The sequence below is a fragment of the Halyomorpha halys genome, unplaced genomic scaffold (assembly GCF_000696795.3).
Source record: "Halyomorpha halys isolate HHAL.00 unplaced genomic scaffold, Hhal_1.1 Scaffold649.1, whole genome shotgun sequence".
Classification (NCBI taxonomy): domain Eukaryota; kingdom Metazoa; phylum Arthropoda; class Insecta; order Hemiptera; family Pentatomidae; genus Halyomorpha; species Halyomorpha halys.
The window spans coordinates 957,029-978,096 of NW_027105546.1; the positions used below are offsets into that span (position 1 = coordinate 957,029).

At 29.7% G+C, this 21,068-nt stretch overlaps 1 protein-coding gene across 2 annotated transcripts in view; it reads right to left on the bottom strand.

Moving 5' to 3' along the window:
* Window positions 1–21,068, bottom strand: part of Dll (Distal-less) — a 152,158-nt gene that overhangs the window by 109,493 nt on the left and 21,597 nt on the right. For both annotated transcript variants that reach the window (XR_001343778.3, XM_014427481.3), the window contains exon 2: window positions 18,951–19,132. Coding sequence is in view for 1 of the 2 variants with exons in the window: in XM_014427481.3 (XP_014282967.1) it covers window positions 18,951–19,132 (182 nt within the window). In the remaining variant the exon portion in view is untranslated. The remainder of the gene's footprint in view (window positions 1–18,950; window positions 19,133–21,068) is intronic.

Below are 21,068 nucleotides of genomic sequence, written 5' to 3' on the forward strand. Positions count from 1 at the left end.
TAGTTTTTTCTATTATTTTATACTATATTCATTGTATCATTCTTTTTTTTTTTAATATTGCTTATTTATACTTTGTTACTTTGGCATATATTTGTTCAACAAACTTTTTGACTGAATAGGTTTTTCTAGTAGCCATTATTGGGTTCCATCACCTGCTCTCCGAATTTTCTTGATTTAAACATACTCGATTTATAATTTATTAATTTTCTATTCCTCCTTGAACATAAGTTTATATTTAAAGATGATATGTAGTACAGTTGAGAAAATAGTTACTTCGGTTTATTATCTAATAAAAGGTAAATAGTAGTTTTACTAGTCAGGATTTCAGATAAATTTGAATTGGTCGGTGCATATTACGTCGACAATTAATGCAATTTGTCTCGAGTACCGTTCACTTGATTTACGGCTACGCAATTATCTCTCCTGGTGAACTAGAAATAGAAAATAGTCGTTTCATGTTCAATTGCCCAAGACGGGATCGAAAATAGCAGACAGAACTTCCTCCGATGGGGAATTGAAACCCTATATCCCCTTGCGAGTTGGTTTATCTCCTCCATTGGTGGTTTTGGTTTTTGCAAAAAGTCTTGGAGGCTGCGTGGGGCCAGAAGATTTCAAGAAAGTAATTACCGACAGCGGAGAAGGAATTGCGTAAGACCAGGTCCCGCCGTTGATGAGGTGAGCATCGTTAGTTGGACCCTTACCTACTTCAATTACCTCTTCAACTTAGTCCAGTCTCGAATGAGTTAAGGGCTTCGCATCCACTTCTTATAACTTTTACTGCCTTCGTCTTCGTCTCTGTCGTTTCCTTTCGTATTAACGTCTGCTCCTGTCTTCATTTCTAAATTCTACCTTCAACACCGTGGATTTCCGTTTTAATTTTAATTTTTTGTTTTTGTTTATGTCTCTTTGGTCCAACAGCTTCCATTTATTCACACCGTATTCGTAACACACTAACACAATCAGTCCAAGATAATTGGTGCCGAACTTGTTCATTCGATAAATTTACAATAACACTAAAGACTGACCCTTAATATAAGGATATATAATAGTTAGATCTTATAATAGTTAAATATAAGAATATATTTTTCAAAAAACTAAAATTCTCTGATTCAAGACTTTTAATTTTTCGATTATGGAATAAATCTCCAACAAGGCTGATATTTCTTAATATATTTTATTATTATTATTCATTTGAAAAATTTGAAATAATATGAGAATATAGAAAAATCAGGAAAAACAGTTATTAGGGAATGAAAAGGCGTATAAACCGAATGGACAATATTTTATGGTGTTCAAATCAACAAAAAAATCACCGAAAACGGACAAATATTAAAATTTAAGTGTATTGTAATAAGAACTTGTATTGTTAAACACATTCATAAATAAATATCAATATTTGAATTAACTTCAGCAGTGGTTTATAATATGATATAACTTTACAATGTTAAATTAGAATTTTTTTGTATTCTATATATTGTGATCAAAAATGTGGAAATACCTTACTTCTTGAAACATAACTTAAGGATTTTTATGCTCATCTAAATTCTTTCTAGAGCCACAATTCACTCAATAAACATGATATAATATTTCATACATTTATGTAAATAGGTATTACAATTTTGTTTCTCATCGAATTAAGGTGAAAAAAGAAGGGTTACGAAATGTTTCTGGACAAAAAAAAGGATAAGGGACACAAAGTTTCCCCAAGACTCGGCGAAAAAGCGCTAACTACTAACAACTCGACCGGAACTCAGTTTTTCTCCCAACTGTTTTGCATAGATATATTCATATATTTTTTTTATCCCGAGTGACCGCTCATCCAAATTATCCGCAAGCGGGGCTGTAAGTGGGCTGAGGAAAGCGTGTCTCCCCGTCGAGAAATTGGGGTAAAAAAATTTCCCATGGTGAGCTCCCGTTGGAGGATGTTGTGGGAGTCACCCGCGTCCAATCGCCGTCTAAACAAACCGTGACTTATCTGTAATGGAGGCCCGAGCACCACTATCTTATGCATTCTTTCACTTAGGACGGGGATATTGAATATCGCCGAAGAGGGAACACGTTCGTCTTTGTCCAGGAAGGTCCGCTATTCGGAGTTACTACGGGCGATTAAAGCCTAGAGGTACAAGCTCCAAGCTCACGGCTACGGATGGCATCTGTTGCATTCAAGACTTCAAGATTTTTTCTGAATCTTCCGGTTCTCAAGAACTAAGAAATACACAGATCCTAAGAAATTTATAAATCTTTTAGGTGGTAATTGGAAAACACATAATAAAGTTCAAACTTGAGATTAGTAGCCTTCTGCAAATATCATCAATAAACTAATAATTTTAAGTACTCCCTAAAGTAAAAAAAAATTAAGTAATTTTTATAGAAAAAAAACATTTTCTATTATAAAGAAGAAGTGCACTTTCTGACAACTAAACCTCTAATTTACGCGAGGCAATTACGACATGTTAATAAATGAATTTTTAATAAACAAAAAAATAATTCTAAAATAATGACTTGTCTATTGAATGTGAGTTAAAACAAAACAAGAAAAAAGTATTTAAAGATAAAATATTATATTTTGCTTTAAATCTATTTAAAGTTAGTTTGTCCTTTTTTTAATGATATTTTTTAATTTACAATAGGATAAGATGAAGCCGATGTACAATAAAAGTTTTGTAGAATGAACGAGAAATCTCCCAACGTTGTCAAGGAGTGCAAAATAAAAATAAATATATATATATATATACATTTTAAAGGGTACTAAATGATTTATCTGAAGCATATAATGTTACTAATAAAAAATTTTACTTCTTTTAACCATGGTTGAAAGTATATTATCTTATCCAGATTTTTAAAACTTTGAGTTCTCACATTATATCGACAGAAGGCCACAGATCTCACACTAAGTCAATATTATTTTTTAAAAAAAGGTATAAATTAATTAATATTAATAGTCTATTCAAGAATTTAAGAAGACCTGAACAGTAGCGAAGCGTTTACAACATGACATCCATAGGATACTCTGAATTGAAATAACCAAACTGTTAAATTAATAACTACATTAGTTATAAAAAATATTTAAAAAAAAAAATAACGCGATAATGAACGGTTAAAATTAAAATAAAAAATATGAGAAGAAAAAAAGAAAGGGCGGGTAGCCTGGCTCGGAAAGGCAGCTAACTCAAGGCGTGACCCTTTCTTGGTTTTTTAATTGTCAACCGAAGGCAACCAAACCTTTGATTTTTGTGATTTGGTTAGAAGATCTTGTTAAAACTGATAAATGTTTCAACCCAATTCTGATTTATATATTCTTTTATTTAATAAAAGTAATAAAGTGTAAAATTAATAATGATATATTAGTGATATATATAGTTTTTGTTTTTAAAAATATTGTTGAGATAGAGATACTTTTAATCTTTTTGAAAAAAAAAAATATTCTAGAGAGTTTTCATTATATTTTCTTAAGGTTTCATTTATTTGTCATTTCTCTGAACCTAGAGCCGATGTCGATAAGTATATAGACCCAAATATATACAATTGTATAATTTTTCTAAAATACTATAACTAGATAAATAAAAAGGTATTAAAATTGCGATTTAACCAAACCATTAAATGTATGATAAATGTTTAATAAATACTTGGCCGATCATTAATTAACATATAATGGAAACTATATATATAATTAGTATACATACGAAAGGCCATAAATATTTTATATATTTCAGTTTTATAAACCAGTCTATAATGAAAACCGTAATTACTATCTAAATTTAAAAAATCAATTTTTTTTTGTTATTATCTTGTATGGACTCACAACACAAAAAAAAATTAAACAAAAACAGGAAAGAATGAACTTCCATTATTAACATCCTTTTTCCATTGTATTAACTTCTATTAAATAATATGTGTTTTCTTATTTAAATGTATTTTTTCATTTAAAGGGCGTCCCGTAAATGATGTGAAATATTCAAAGAGGTCATAGTAGATAAATAGAGTTACAAAAATATTTATACGGGCAAAGTTCACGTTTTTGTTGAATAAGACAAGATAACTAAAAACACTATTTAAGTTATATATTTTTGAATTTCTGTATAGTAACATACGCAAATTATCCTTTAAAAACAAGGAGAATTTAGTTTTTTAAACCTTTTGAAAAGGAATTTCCAGCATGTTTTGTTATTTGTAAAGTTATGAATAATTTACGATTTTTATCAGTCTCATAATGACCTATTTTTCCGTTTTTTTATTAGTATTTCTTATATCCCCCCTTCCCTAGTTTATTTCAAGTAAAATTTAATTAACTACCTAATTAATTAATTGTACGAGTTTGAGATATTGATAATTAATTAATGAGCTAATTTACGAACAATTATGTCTTAATATGCTTTTTTTTTAATTAAATATATGGAATCAGTTCCACTTTGTACTCTTATGAATTTTCGAAAGCAATTTCTTCTTATTTTTTCTGTGTCAAATGCAGCGTCGGATATATAATTTTTAATAAAACGCCGGAATATATCATTTATCCGTATACAAGGCCACTCATAAGTGGATGTATGAATTTCCTACGAAAAGATTGACGAATAGTTTTTGTGTTTGGGTTCGGTTTTGAGGGTTTGTGTCATGGTCGGTCTGTGGGGTCTGCGGTCCGGCAAAGCCTCTGTTATTACCACTACGCCAGGTCCTTCTCCGAGTCAAACTCAAAAATTTACCGCTCGTATGTACGTGAAGAAATGTTCTTTCGTAATATTTATATTTTTCAGTCTGATCAACTAGTTGAAATAAATTTTGGTTTAATATACCAGTCTGCACGAGCAAGTATGAAACAAGTTGTTTAAATATCTAACCGAACAGAAAATAACCGGTGCAATAGGTTTTTTTTTACCGACAATTGTTAACCGGTTATTTTGGCAATCTTCTAAATAGTTAGTCTTAAGTCACTAGTTTAGCCATAATAAATTTTATGTTTTTCCCTTAGAAAAAAATCAACCTATTTATTGATCATTTTAAAATAGCGGTTTGCACCGAATTCATTTGCAAACTATTATTTATTGTATAGGGTTTGTTTACTTCACAATTTTTTTCAAAATATACGTCAATTTTTATATTAGTGCAACCTTTTTATGAATTTATGGGTATATGTATTTCGAAATATAAATAGATATACATTTTTCAAATGATTATCCACAACGGAAGAAGATAGTTGATCATATGAAATTGATTGTACGAAGATAGTTCGGATGCGGTATATGAAGGTACAAGACAATAAAAAAAACTATTGAATTGTAACCAACGTTTCGCCCCACTTAGCAGAGCTTTGTCAGAGCTAAATAAAAATAAGATACAAACATTGTAAAATGTGATTACAAAATTCGAAGGTTTAGTAGAGCCCCAAAGCTCAACTCCGTATGTCCAGATTGGCCTTATTACAGTCATGTAGATCAGTCTTTTGTAATGGAATTGGAAGTTTAGACCGTTGGTCCAGTAAGAGCTGTAACAGTCAAAATCGACGTGCAGTTTCCTGTCTTTTTAGTCTTTCCAGATTCCAGGTTAGTGGTTTGTCCAGGTGTAGTCCAAGGATTTATTTTAATCCTCTAATTACGACACCATTCTTCGAGAGCTGTGATATGGGGTTGGAGATTTTGGGATGCAATTATAGGGTTATTATTAACTGTGAGCACACATGTGTCATCGGAATACGCAGTGAGGATAGTTTTAGGATTGGTTGGAATGTCAGCTGTACAAAAGATGTAGAGGATGGGATCGAGGATACTACCTTGAGGAACACCAGCGGACTGAGAATAGAGGAATGAGTAGGAACCATTGTAGTTTACTTAGAATAATAGAAAATTATAATACACATACAAAGAAAGTACGGAATTATACAAAAACATTTTGTAAAATAAAAGAGACTGCTTCAGGTATCTATTCAATTATATTTATATTTCACTAACTTAAATTGTCTTTCTTTAGAAAAAAAAATATGTATGTATAATTTCTTACTTTCTTTGTACATGCACTCTAATTTTCACATCTTACAATGTTTGTATCCTGTTTTCATTTAGCCCTGACAAAGTCCTGCAAAGTGGCGCAAAACATTGGTTGTAAAAAAATTGGTACCTTATTTATAAGATTTTTTTTTCATAATAAGTATATTACTAAATCAGTTATGAAAAATTATGTTCAATATATAGAAATAGTCTTTCTAAGAAAAAAAAAATGACAAATATTGATTTATTTAATTATTTTCTTGGTGTCGTGGTTTAAAAAAACAGAAAGGAGTGAAATGATCAGAATATAAAGCGAATAGCCAATCTCATTAAATTCACAGTTACTTCAATTATAGGATTTATTAAAAAAATTAAATAAATGAAAAGGTGCATGAACTACAAAAAAACGGACTTAAAAGTTTTTAGATATAATTATTCCTTGAAACATTGAAAAAATAAATTAAACTTATAAGAGTAATAAAAACGTTTTAATTTAGTGAAGGAAATCATAATTTTTATTGAAACATCTGAAGTACTTTCTAGTTGTTAATCGCTGGGGTTTGCCATGGATGATAGTGATTTAACTGTTTCCTAGCTACAATAATTTTTCAGAAAAAAACAACTTAATTACACACAATTAAGATAAAACTAACCTTGAAGCAGTCAATTAAATAAAAAATAAAAATTCATTGGTAAATCAAAAAAAAAAAAAAAGTAATAGACAAAGACAGACTATCTGACGCTTTGTTACACCTGAACCATTCTGCGATTGACAGACAATCAGTCAGGAAGAGCTTCTGGATCATTAGCATTAATATGGTTGCCAAGGAGAAGTTATGTCTTCTATTACCCGAACGAGAAGTATGGTAAGCCCTAGGGGCAATGATACTAGTTTAAACGTTCGTTAATGACACTCAATAATGAGCCAATATTAGGGATCGATTGTCCTACTTTGTTGGACAGAACATTTTTAATAATTAATACAATAATTAAAGAGTGACATGGTGGAGGCTTCTATCTATACCGGGCAGATGTGGAAGGAGCCGGAGAAATCATTAATCATACAAGACATTTCTAAAAGGATGCCAATTTATTTATGCTCCTATCAATTATACATCGTGTAACTCGTCCGTAGATAGCACTATACAATATTTAGTTCAATAGTCATAGTAGAGTACTCAAGTCATCGGGTGTAGTCGTTCGAAGGCCCTGACCCAATAAATTTTAATGTTCAATTTAAACTTCAAATTACTCTATACTCAGTATGGAAAATCAGCTGAATCCATAAATGTATAAGAGTATATTTTAAAATAATAATTAATTTAATCTCACAAAGGAGCAGCACGGCCTGTAAAATTTATACTTTATTGATAACATCAAAAAGAGGGAAACCCCTAACTATAACTATAAATATTTTTTTTATTATTTATTTATTCATATTTACGACTGTATTAAAAATATACACAAGTGAATTTGATTTTAGTTATATGGCAAGAAACAGACATTTGGAGAATTTACCCATTGATAGAACTCTAATAACATTTCTAGAGAAGATCTCGCGGCCATCTTCTTTTCAGATGCCTAGGAGGATTATCAGGTACTGAAGGAGAAACGAGATTAGAAACAAGTGGGTGTGGGTGGTTAGGAAGTTTATCATGGTAGGATTGGTATCGGATTCTGGCCAAATTGGAAACGTATGGAACATTGAGGTCCTGATGGATGATTTAATTTGGGATAAAGTACAGAGCATTAATAATTTTACGAAGGATTTTGGATTTTAAGGATTGGATACAAGAGGATTACAACAATATTTGAATTTAATATCAAAGTAAGCCCGAGTTACAAAGGTTTAAAACTTTCTTAGTATGGTTTGTGATTTCTATGAATACTGGTATTTTATGATTTGTTGGGGTGCTCAGTCCAAATATTGAATTAATACATCTATGGGTAATATTTAGCTCTAATTAAACTACCGAGATCAAACAAAATGGTCCTCCGGGTCGGACAATTCACAGTACTGAGACAAAATTAGAAAAATCTTATCTGCTCAAAAACTCAAGAAATAGTAGAAAAATCAGCAATTCCATGTTTTCAATATTTACTTATATTAAGTTTAGCTTTTATACAGTCAGCCTAAGTTACACAAATTTATGCTGATGTTAATTTATTATTGCAAACAATTAATCAGCGTTCAAGCATTTAGTATACTTTTTTTGTTTAGGAATAACAATGAAATGCCAGCTTAGAATTACATTTAGAGAAATGAGTGGCACGTGATGATTTATTGCAAGAGAATTTTTTTGTTAGTATTATCCGTATCTTATTAATGAATAAAAAAAATCTATTCTTATAACTCATTCCTCTTCATACCTTAAATAATTATTATGTATACCATTTATTATTTTATTTCGTATTGGATTTCACTAAAAAGTGTTTTCTTGTTCGTATGCTGAATATGAAAAAGTTTTTAAGTCTCGGCAGATCTTCATAGTCAAGATAATCGAAGACAGTACCTGACGCTATCGAAAGCGGTTCACTTTTCTCAATCCATAACATACATAATTCCATCGCTAAGTGTCCTGTCCCCGATGCCATGTAATATTCAAGCGCTAGGATGGATTCAGGGGGAGTTACCCTTTCTGGCAAAGAAGAAACAGAGAATGTTGTGAATAATGGAGGTGCTAAGAGAGGGTTAGAGCGGGCGTCTAGTGGCAATATAAATTCCTCATGTTTCAGCAAGGGGACACCCCCCTCCCCCGATGGTCAGTTTATCGCCTTGATTAGGGCAATAATTCCACGGCCACCGCTATAAATTCTACTCAATAAACATATACTCAACTCTCAGTAATTGCTACTTTAGCTTCGGGGGACCGACTTCTCCCATTACTCAAATGAGTTAGTTTATTCTGATAGGAGCTATGAAATGGGCAAGTCGATGCGCTAAGATAGTGTCAATACTCAACGATGAGATTATATATTTAATATATCTTGGGAAAGATAATGCAACCATTTATTTTATAGAGCAATTTATGATTTAACTTACTTTCCAGTATATTTATTATTCCGTTCTTATTTTATATAAACTTCATTTAAAGTAAAATCTAGAAGCTTCTTAATTTATAGTAGTTTTCTCTTTATTCTTGATTTGAGTAGAGGAGTCATTGACTAAAATACCTCAACCGCACCCTTATCCTTCCTAGGCGGACTCTCTTAGTCTGGCAGTAGAATTAAATCACATTTTTTTCAAATCCTCTGGAGTCAACCGGGAACATAATTTGCTAAAGACCTTCACTGCAGAAAACGCCCGTTCAACAGTAACCTGCGTGGCAGCCCAATTAAAGCGACTTCAGAAATAAGATGGCATTTGTGCCAAATGAAATGCATTAATTTAGGGAATAAATATATATCAACAATAAACTATAGTACATACATATTACAATAATAATTTTTTTGTGCTCGACATTTTTTTATCAATAATTTTAATCGAATTAATAAATAGAAAATATCGATTTTAATTTTTATACATAAATTAACCATAATTTTAAAATTAACGATCAAATGTATAATATTTTGAGAAAAAAAAATAAAAGAAATTATTGATTTCAAACTTTCATTTCTAACATTTCTATTTGCTGTATGCTTTCTATCGCTGAGGTCATGCTCCATTTTGGATGCATAAGAACCCTTCTTAATTAATAATTTGAGGGTTCTCAAGTTCACTACTTGTAAAACGAAAAATGCTCTATTCTGCCTTATTTATTAAAAAAAAAATTCTTCGACAGTAAATCCTATATATTTTTTTAAAAAATTGTTTTTCTTAAGTTGGTGAAATGAAAAGTTATGACTAAAACTATTGACCGAATTCCAGATGTTCCTGAGACCCCGTTTACTGTTCCACACTAAAAGGTCATTTAGGGTTCAACATCATGATCGATAAGTTATATTTTCACCAATTCTACACGTGAGCGTTCTATATAGTTCGGTATTTTAAAGATTTTTCATAGAGTAAAGAAGTTTTGTTCTTCTAGCCAGCTCTGTTATTGCCTAGCGTGCAAACCTCGGGGAAATTCATACAGAAACCAGTCAAAGGAGTTGGAGAGCCATTTTCTAAATGTTTCCAACAATCCTGACTATATTTTCCGACTTACAAGTGGCCTGAGGAATATTTCCTGAAATCTGCCTTTTTCTGAACATTATCGGATAACTGAACCATCTAATATTATTAAAACAGTTACTAATAACCCCTTTATGTAATGTTTAACCATAATTATCCATTTTTTCCATTCCATCAAATTTCTATTTAGTTTCCGACCGTCATCTCAATTTGCCTTTTAGGTGCAAAACAATATTCGTACAAGGTTACGCAATCGTAGAGCTTATTATCTCTCGCCGGGGATGGAAGGGAACGAGAACTGACCATGGTGGCTGTAATTTCGAGGAACGGTTCCTTGGCAAATTCCTTTGTTCCGACCGCAGACCTCAGAGGGCCTAGGCTCCTTGACACGAGCGCTCTTAGGCAGGATCCTGTCGCAACAAATAGTTTCGTGTGTGCTACCTTCGGGTTCGGACTGTGTCTCCCTCCGGTATTTGGAAATTGGTGACACTGGAGTTTGCCCAACTTTTCTTGCCACATCCTTCAGAAACACGGACCTGTCATCCTCATGTCAGGTCGTTCATCATCTGAGATTTTGAATTATCTGGAAAGATGGTACTTGGAGTTGACAATATGAGACTTCTCATCATCATTTAATGAATTCGATTTTAACAATTATTCACCGAACCCGATTCGTCTTTAAAATAAGCCATGTTTCGCGAGGCATTTAAGCCTTCCAATATAACCATAAATCAATTTATTTTAGCAAATATCATGAAAATTACTACTCCAACAAAGATAAACGTCATAAACTACTATATAGTACATTAAACTAACTTTAATTTGAGTGCTAATAGATATCTGTACGTCGAATGGTCTTTGAGATAAAGATTTCTCCAAATAGATTCACTAACTACTAATCTTTCAGAAGATTTTTAAGAAATTTTGCTTTTCGAGAACTATTGGACGTAAATAGCTCTTTTAGGGCTAATATTTCAGAAAATTTATTCTTCTTTAAATAATGTCCTCTAAGGTTTTCTAGTGTTGTTGATAGTTTTGAAGATATAGAGCTCCGAATGAAAAATCAATTTTTTCTAACATTTTGAAACAACCGCCATTTTTTATTCCCCTACCTATACTTGGCAGACTCGTCAATTTGACTAGTAATTATACAAAGTTTTCATTAGAATAATCAAAAAGTGGGATGGAATGCCTTGTTTTCTTACCGGCTCTTGTACTAATACGTTAGATGAGTTCATGAACGCAGTCACTTGAATGTTTTTGAAATAATGCCTCAGATAAACAATTCCCAGAGTATCCGTACACTATAAACAAGAGTTTGAAATTGATAATTTCTTCTTTTTTTTTTTAATTTAAAAACCATTCTTGAGTTATATATAATAAATTAAATCGATCTTTGATGTTTATTTATTGGATTAAAACTATATATATTAAAAAATCACCTTACTCATAAATTAATAATTAATGTAGTATGTATTGTATTTAAATAACTTATTAAAATATAAATGATTTCAAAAAATCATCGTAAATCTAAGTAAGCATCTATTCATGCATCCAAGATATGAAAAAGTGTCCTTTAATATAAATCAAGGACCCAAAAATATAATAAAAACAATAACACTTTATAATCCAGTTACTAAACTATTTAAAACAATTTTACATAGTAGAATATCATTAGTAAAATCCATCTTTAAAACAAATAATTAAAATTTATTATTAAATTGATTTTAAATCAACTGAAAAAGTATTCGTCGATATCAAGGCAGGTCACCGAAGACAAGAATGATCTTTTTTATTTTAAAATTAGTCAAACCCATGTTGGTCTATAAGTTAATATATAACTTATATGGACTTTAGTGGTCACTTATCGTTAGAAATTAATTAATTAATTAATAAGTGATGTTTATGTTTTATAATAATAAAACTTTCTACATATTTGAAATATACAATCAATAACACTAATGGTGATGTGATAAGATATACTTTGCTGAAACAAGTAGGAGTGTAAAATATTTGTTGTATCTTTTTAATACGACCATCTATATTCACTAAATTTGTAATTAATATTCAACCAACTAGTTGTGAAGTTTCCTTACCATTCCATTTGCATATTGTATGTCAATTTGATATTTAAATTGGACAAGTGTCACTTCTTTATTAAAGTCTCCAGCTAACCGTGTTACTTTTGAATGATCTGTCTAAGTTTCGCAACCATAAAAAAAGTTATTTTTTTTTTAATTTGCATATTTTTTATAATGAACTAAAAGATAAACAGTTATACAAATCAAACTAGCACGTTCAACATCAACTTAACTCGTGTCTTCGAAACATTTTTTTTTATAAACAGTAGTTAAAACTAATAAAACATTACTTAAAAAAATAAAAAGGCCATTATTCAAACATACATATCGGAGTGTAAATATTAATAATTTTCAAAATAATATTTATTTTAATTTTACTTAAATAATAATTTTTTTGATTTTTCAAATAAATCAGATACTGCATAGTAAAAACATGAGAAATTTCTTAGAAATGTGTCTAGAAAACGTCCTACAATTCACAAATTACATCAATTTAATTACTAATTCTCTAATTATTTTAATAATCGACATAAACTATTAGACAGTGGCTCTATCTATCCTCAAAATGCAGAACTAATTATCTTATTATAAATTAAGTGAAAATGTATTTCTCCATTACAATACAAGCTTGCGAACAATAAATTCATAATACAGAAGTATAAAACAGAAGTAACAATGATTTAATTAAAAATTATTGTATTATTTCTTATCCTCTATAAAATAAAAGCGATAAGGTTAAACTAACAATTATTGGGGGAAAAAAAATATTGTTTTACGCTATTGAATCAAAATACTTACATTAATTTTTCTATAATATATTTATTGCTATTTATAACTAATTTACATAAAAATGCATCTAGTAAATTTGATGTAAGAATAAAATGGAATGATACAGGCATACCCATTGGCACTCTAATAATATTTCAACAGTAAGTCTCGAGGCCATCTTCTTTTCATACGCCTCGGAGAATTGTCAGGAATAAATGAAGAAGCAAGGTTAGAAGGATCAATGTCTGGTTCTGGCTAGATCAGTTACATATGGAACATTAAAGTCTTATGTATGATTTTATTTGTGACAAAGTAAGTAATATTGAGGATTTCACAAAGGAATTTGGATTGTAAAGATTAAATACGAGATGAATTCGAAGGTCTTACATTAAGTTAAAACATATTCTATGATTATTTCATTTTTTTGTTCCTATCGGTAAAGTTATATTGCTTATAGAATTTTATGGATGCAAACGATTAACTATTTCGAGTGTTAAAAATTTCATCGTTATATTGATCATTTTTGTTATATGTAACATATTTATACAATTATTATTAAGAACATAATAAGTTTTACATAAAATTATCATTATAAAACTAATTACTTATTACCAGATCAATCATTATTTTTAGTTACATAATAATTACTATAACTTTCCAATTTCAAGAATATTCATCTATTCATATAATATTTGTACAGCTTTGTTATATTGTACAGTTAGGTCTATTTATAATCCTAACTTTATGAAATTATTGCCACTCCCTAAAAATATTTAAAAGAAACTTTAAATATAACCTTTTTTTCATGTTCAAAGGTGCCTCATTAAACATTTAAGACTTTAATTACTTTTAAAACAGTTGTAAAAGCATATCAACACAACTTGATAAATTTTCGGTACTTCTAGAAATAATGAACAGAAGATAAACTGTAATTACATACTGAAAATTGATCCTTTCAGAATATTTTGCAGTATTAAATAAAAATATTAAAACTAAAAATATATTGATCTTTTATTTGGTTGAAAATAGTTACTGATCTTATCAAATATTATTTCTAGAACTTCAACCTCTAAAGTTGTTTCAATACCCTTCTTTAATACTAGAACGTTCTCGTTTTTATATTGTTTTATGTTCTTATAATTATATAATATCTATAATTAAAATATGAATTTTTGAATTTAATATAATAATGTATTTAAAAGTGGTCGAACTCATAACACATCCGCGGCACGTGTTCAAAAGACTATTTCAAACACTTAATTTACAAATCGTATTTTAGAGATAAATTCCAGGCGTTCTGGAGGAATGGCAGACTAATAGGCCTTGAGGAAGTGAACGTTGGCCAAATATACGAGCCGCGAAGCTGACAGAAGAGGACCTGGATGAAGATATAGAGTCAAAGAAGAACTAACTAATTCGGTAGGAAACAAGAGCTACCTTTTTGCACGGTCCTGGCCAAGGCGAAGAAAAGGATGGCTTTTTCTTAAAGATTCCGTTCGTAGGCAATACGTCAAGGACCAGGTAACTTTTTATACCATCCACATTTATCCCAAGGCAATCGTATGCCGTGTAAAGACAAAAAGTCCACTCTCTCGTCCCTAACCCGTGTCCTCTTCAAGAGTTATGAGTTGCAAGTCTGCAATCTTAAAAGTTCACGTCTATTTATTTACTTATATTCAATTTTTTTTTTTTAATATAGCACGGTAATATTAATTAATTATGAAATAAATTAAAGGATTCTACATTTTCCGAAAGCGACTTCATACTGTACTGACACAATTGTTAACAGGCTAAAAGATGATTTTAAAAAACATCTAAATACCTTTAAAATGGGGATTAGCATTAAATACTGATAAAACAGAAGCCATCATTTTCACAAAACGGCGGTCTATACTCCCATGGACCATACATTTATATCCGTGTCCCCAATACCAAAACAGTTAAGTTAAGGAGTCAGTTTAGCTAACTATGATTTAACCACGACATCAATTCAAAACTGTAGAACATGAAACAGTGAAACATGAAACTGTAGAAACATGAAGTGTTCCAACATTTAAAAACAGCAGAAAATCGCCTAAATTAATATACTGTTAAAATTTCAATTAATATATCACAATATCGATTTATAATTACTGTTGATCAGTTTAATAGTGAAATAATATTATTCCATGAACGCGAACCCTTACAGATTCATTCTTCACGCACCGCAGAAAAATGACAGCGAGGAAAACTCAATCGAGTAATTTCCCGGTCTGGTCTGGCGTTCTATTCACATCAACTATAAAAGAAGGACCTTGGTTATCTAGGGGTACACATTTTCATGGTTAGAACTGTTTTATTTGTGAAATATTACATTTTCCAACCAGTTTGTGTTTTCAGAACGGCGTCAGGAGGACAAGGTAAACACCTGAGAATAAGAAACAAGCTTGAATTTTTTATCCAGATAAGATCAAACAAAGTATAATATCAACTGTTTATTTTCAGAGAGAAAATAGTAAGAATAGTTATATTTTTATTATTTTTTTATTAGTCATACCAATGTTTCAACCCATTCATGTTGATCATCGCTTTGCTTAGAAATGCGAATAGAAATACCAAAATAGACCTATATATATATAAAATATAGGAGTATATTTTTCAAATGTCAATTTTATTAACAAGAGAGGTAAAATTAATATATGAGTTATAAAATAAATACAGATGCAAGATATGAAAATTAGATAATAGATTACATTGACCAAACAACAAAAAACTCATATTCCCATGTGAAAAATAAAATAATTTAATGTTGATATATATAAAAAAAAACTTGCGTTGATTGAGCAACTAGAAAAAATAAAGCTTTGTTTTGACAATTTTTTATTTTAAGAACAGTTGTTCATTCCCTATGTATCCCTATGCACAAAAAAAGTGTAGCCGAAATTTATTTTAAAAAAGCTACATGAGCTAAACATTTTTTTTTCCAAATAGATACTGTTCCACCTAAAATAAAAAAAAATCTTTATTTGCTAAGAATATTCCTCTGCTTATAAAAGAAACAACAATTCTTACAACATTATTACATAACAATTATCAATATTACATTTATTTATTTACACCTATCTTATTTTTTCTTTGTCCCTATTTTTTAATTTTTATTAATTAATGTACTTTTTTGGGAGCTGCGTGGCTCAGAGTTAAGGCACTGTACTAACTCTAATGATCTGGGTTCGAATCCGCCTGTGACAGATAATTATTTATTACGTTACTTTTTAACGTTACTTTTTACGTTAATTTTAATGTACCTCATATTTTATCTTCATCTTTACACCTCATATTTATAAAATTATTTTTTACATTTAAAAAGTATGAGAGTACATACACTTGTATTTCTTCTTCAATTAAAGGTTAGTCAGTGTCGAAACGAAACTTCAAAAGTTCTCTAATTTCAGTGAATATCTAAATGTTTATCGTGGGCAAGACCAGGTCTCTCAGTATTTTTAATTTTAATATATTTAATACTAATTTTAAATAAACCAGACTTTGGATGCAGATGAGACTATTATAATGAAGATATATGATGAAATTGTCAGTGAATAAACGTCAACATTGACCCTCATGTGATGAAATGTGTAGCAGGAAGAATGAAAAACTCCATCATATATTATTTATAAGTCAAATATAAAACAATTTAAGGATTTTCCGAGGAATGGTTTGGTGGAACGATTGACGATTTGAGTAAATTTTACCATTTCATTTCTGGGATGTCAAATTATAAACATGATTAATAAATATTTCTCTAATAATGTAACATAAACGTTTTTTTATTAAATGACTTAAATTTTATGTTTAGATAATTTGAACATTAATAATACTACTTTTATTGTTTTTGATAATTTTATATTTTAATGTTGTTTTTAGCGTTTAGCATTGATATGGCCGATTTTCACTCAATTTTAATATATTATTATTTTATATAATTTGTATCTCACCTAAATCCACCTCCTCCCCCCAAAAAAAAGAAGAAGAATTTTTTAGTGATATTAAATATGTTATATTTAGATATAGGCTCTATTTGTATCAAGTTATGCCCTAAAATCAAATATGGTGTAAATAAATATACGCAAAGAATATCTCTATTGTTTTTAGTCATATTGTCCAGTTTTTTTTTGTTTTTTTTTTCGATGAATATAATAAAGAATGTAAACATGGCAATGAACAACTAGTCATTCATTCTGTTAATGATTAGATGAATAGAATCTTTATAACATTTAAAATATTCCTCAGCAACTGTGTGAGAACATGAGTTTCATGGGAACGCGGAGAGAGAAGCCAGCAATGGCAACAGGTGCTGTCTTTCTGGGCAGTTTGTGAGAAGGCACAACAAACAGGTCACTCTTTATAGAGAACCCTTTGTGCGTTCTGTTTCAACAATTCAGCCTTTAGCTCCCGCAGTGCCTTTATCGGCAAATAACAAACATCTAAATAGAGAGCGATCTAGTCTTTTCAAAGGGCTGCCTGCCTGGTTCTTATTAATAACAATATCAATTGTCCCGGGAGTAGCAGGTTGTACACAAAGCATTCCGACCACTGTCACTATTATATTTGAATAGATACGCACCGAAAACTTAAACCATTCCTACAATTTAGAACAACTTTCAAAAAATAATAGATAAAAAATAAATAGATTTCATGGCTTAAAGAATAAAGCAATTGAAAAATAAGTAAATTTTTGTAAAAATATATTTATGACACCGGTCAATATAAACTTTTTGTCTGGGTTTTAGATACCAAATTTTGATTTATTCTCTGTAACAAATAGTTTTACCGGATAAAGATTACTTTGGTATTTTTTTTTATTTATTTTTTTTTATATATAAATGTTTTCCTATTACATGCTAACACCAAACCGTATGGTTTTAATAGTAATATCTGTAGTTCCTTATTAATGAAAGGTATAACTAAATTATTTTGAATAATTTTATATTTTGTTTTATTAGGAATTTGACTTCATGAAGATCAAAAGGGATAGAATTTGTGAAATATGAAAATCTCTAGAAGTTCCACGTTTTATTCAGATGCAAGAAATATAGAAAGGAGACAGGGAGAACTACAAGAATACCCGTAAAAGACGTTACATTTTCAACAAAAATAGAACAAGAAAAGATCAAGAAAATTAGAATGTTTTTCACAAAAACTAATTTAGAATTTAATAAAGTTAAACCCGAAGGGATATTTATTATAAAGTTTATAAAAAGATATTTTTTACGAGGACTATTTTTTACACTTTTCACAAAGAAACTTTGATTGAAAAAAATACTATATTTGAAATTACAGGTTGAAATCGACGAAAGAATTGAAGTGATTTGAAGCAGTTGTTTCAAAAAGAAAATTATATCAATATATGTTTTTGAATTTAAATCTTAAGTAACTAACTTCAACATTAATCTTAAAACCATATTTACTAACTTAACAGATCTTCCTTAAGTTATTGGATATAGTTTTGTGATATTTTAGTTATATCTATGTAATCAATTTATCAGACAAACATGATATCACGAAATAGTTTAGGACAGTAATTACTAAAATTTCTTTGTTCCCAATTAAGAATAATTAGATAAAACCCTCTTCTAGAATCCCTTGCAACTCTTCAAAAAAAAAAAATCTACTTTTCTAATTTTAATAAAACTTGGTAGTTGATAAAACAGCCCTGCGTCCTAGTTTTAAAAATCTTAACAACTTTAAAAATCGGAATTTAAAAAAAAATTGACAATGATAACCATTCAGTAAGGACTAAATAGTAATAGCACTATATAATGTCCACATTACTTTTGATCTCTGTTTGCGCCACTTATGTATGATAAAAAAATCAACTTTTGCAGACAAAAAGACAAAATCCGTTTTTCTTTTAAGACCTGTGACTATCGATTTATTTACAAATATCAGATGTATTCCTGCATTATATTTGTAAAACTTATCATCGATATTACCGAATTATTCTTCCTTGAGGATATTAAAGATAGGACTTACCTGTGTTTGGGTGAGTCCTAGAGAGGCAGCTAACTCCGCCCTCTCAGGCAGAGCGAGGTACTGTGTCCTTTGGAACCTGCGGTTGAGCTGCTGGAGCTGAAGGCTGGAGTATATCGTCCTGGGCTTCCTCATCTTCTTGCCCTTTCCGTTCACCCTGAGCCCTCCTTCCTCACCGCACTTTTCTGCAAGAAGAAATCATTTCCGATTACATTAGTATATAGCAGGTGCCATAAGTAAGCATATCCTTAACAATATCAAGGGGGTATTGTATCAAGCACAATGTACTTGATGAATATTATGAAATTTTTTTTAAAGCTATCAGCTTCTGTACAGCCTCTGTAAATTTTTAGAGGTTTCTAGTTTTATATTTAGTAAAGTTGCTTGTCAAATATTAAACTTTGTAAGCTTAAAGGAAGCAACCTTATTCTTATTTTTAATTGCTGGACATATGTCACCTTAATTGAGTCAATTTTTTATATGTTCCAAACTCAATATAAGTCCTATTTTTTCTGTTTCCATATTTTCTGTCTTTAAAATAGTACTTTTTTTTATGCCCATCTATATATTTAAATTTCAGCGATTTTTTTTTTTTATTTAATACACATAAGAAGTAAGAAAAAAAAAATTTTTTTTTAAAGAAACTACTTTACTATTTTGATACCCTTATTGACTGCCACCCGGACTAACTTCCTACAATCTGGTTCATACGGTCAACTATCTTCTTCCAATATGAATAATGTTTTGAATAAACTAAATTCGATAAAATAAAACAAAATTACTTTGGCTTTTATTGAAAGCTTAAAAAATCACATGCACACATAGATTAAATCATTTATCTAAAAAAATCCTTTTTAAATAAAATTTTTTTTCATTTTGGCCATATTATTTGTGGACAGCTATCGCGTTAATTATAAATTGATACAACTCTTAGATATCTCCTTAAATATAAATTTAAATTTTCTTCAAATAATTTTATTTTTTGTCTATTACATCAACACGCAATAAAAACATATTGTAAGTTTATATAATAATAGTCTTTCTACTGGATAAAAACTATTTTAGTGATCACTGTGAAATACTTTATTTTGCATTCCCCAAGTAATAAAAAACAAAAGATATTTTTAAAATATGACAGAGAAATCATATATATTGTATATAGAAATGTATATAATGTATTTGCTTGGTAAATAAAATGAGGAGGTAGGGAAAAAAAATCAAAATGTATCATATTTCTATAACATAAAACAGTTTTTTGTGATCACCATGTAATAGTTTATTTTGCTTATAAAGTTGAGCAGTATAAAAGGGTCGTAAAAACTTAAATTTAACCGATGAAGAACGCATTAAATTACAGCTATACAATTTAAGCAACGAGTAGTCGTAAATAAAATAAAAATGGGGATACACACCTAGTTATAAAAAATAAAATTTTTAAAATATGTCTTTTGAAGAAAATTTAATTAGGTATACAAACAGATACGTCTAAGAGTTTTAATTAACATTATGTTGTTCATACATAAGATTTCAAAACAGCTAAAAAAATTGAGGGTTTAAATGATCGGTTTTTTTTTTTTAAACCACAATTTATTAATTATTGAAAATAATAATTTGTATGTTAGGAAAAGTTTCTGCGAAGTGAAAAAGTTTTAACTTTAGGATGATAATTTAATCGTTTTGAAATATTATTGTTGATCAAGAATTTAAAAATAACGCTTTCTAATCAATTCGACAGCCATATAATTTCTTAATAGAGAAACTCAAGTATTTGATGGAAACACAATGTAATCCCCTAGGCTATATGCGTAGTCAATAAACCGCCACATTTTTAATTACAGGCCGTTTTTCGAAACAAATTTTAAAATATAAATTATTTATTTAGCAGACATATAAAATTCAAAAGAAAAGAAAGAGAATGACGGATGACAGTAATGATAAGATCCCTTTGGAAGAGTTCCATGGCGGTCCTATCTTCATATCGCACACCTTTAATTACCGGCTCACCTGTCTGAATCCCCGTCCTATAGAACCTTACTTATTGTTTTACGAAAAAAAGAAAACAACCGTTAAATATTCATTTAGTTGTGATGTACCTCACTAGTAGTTAGGTAGAGAATTTTA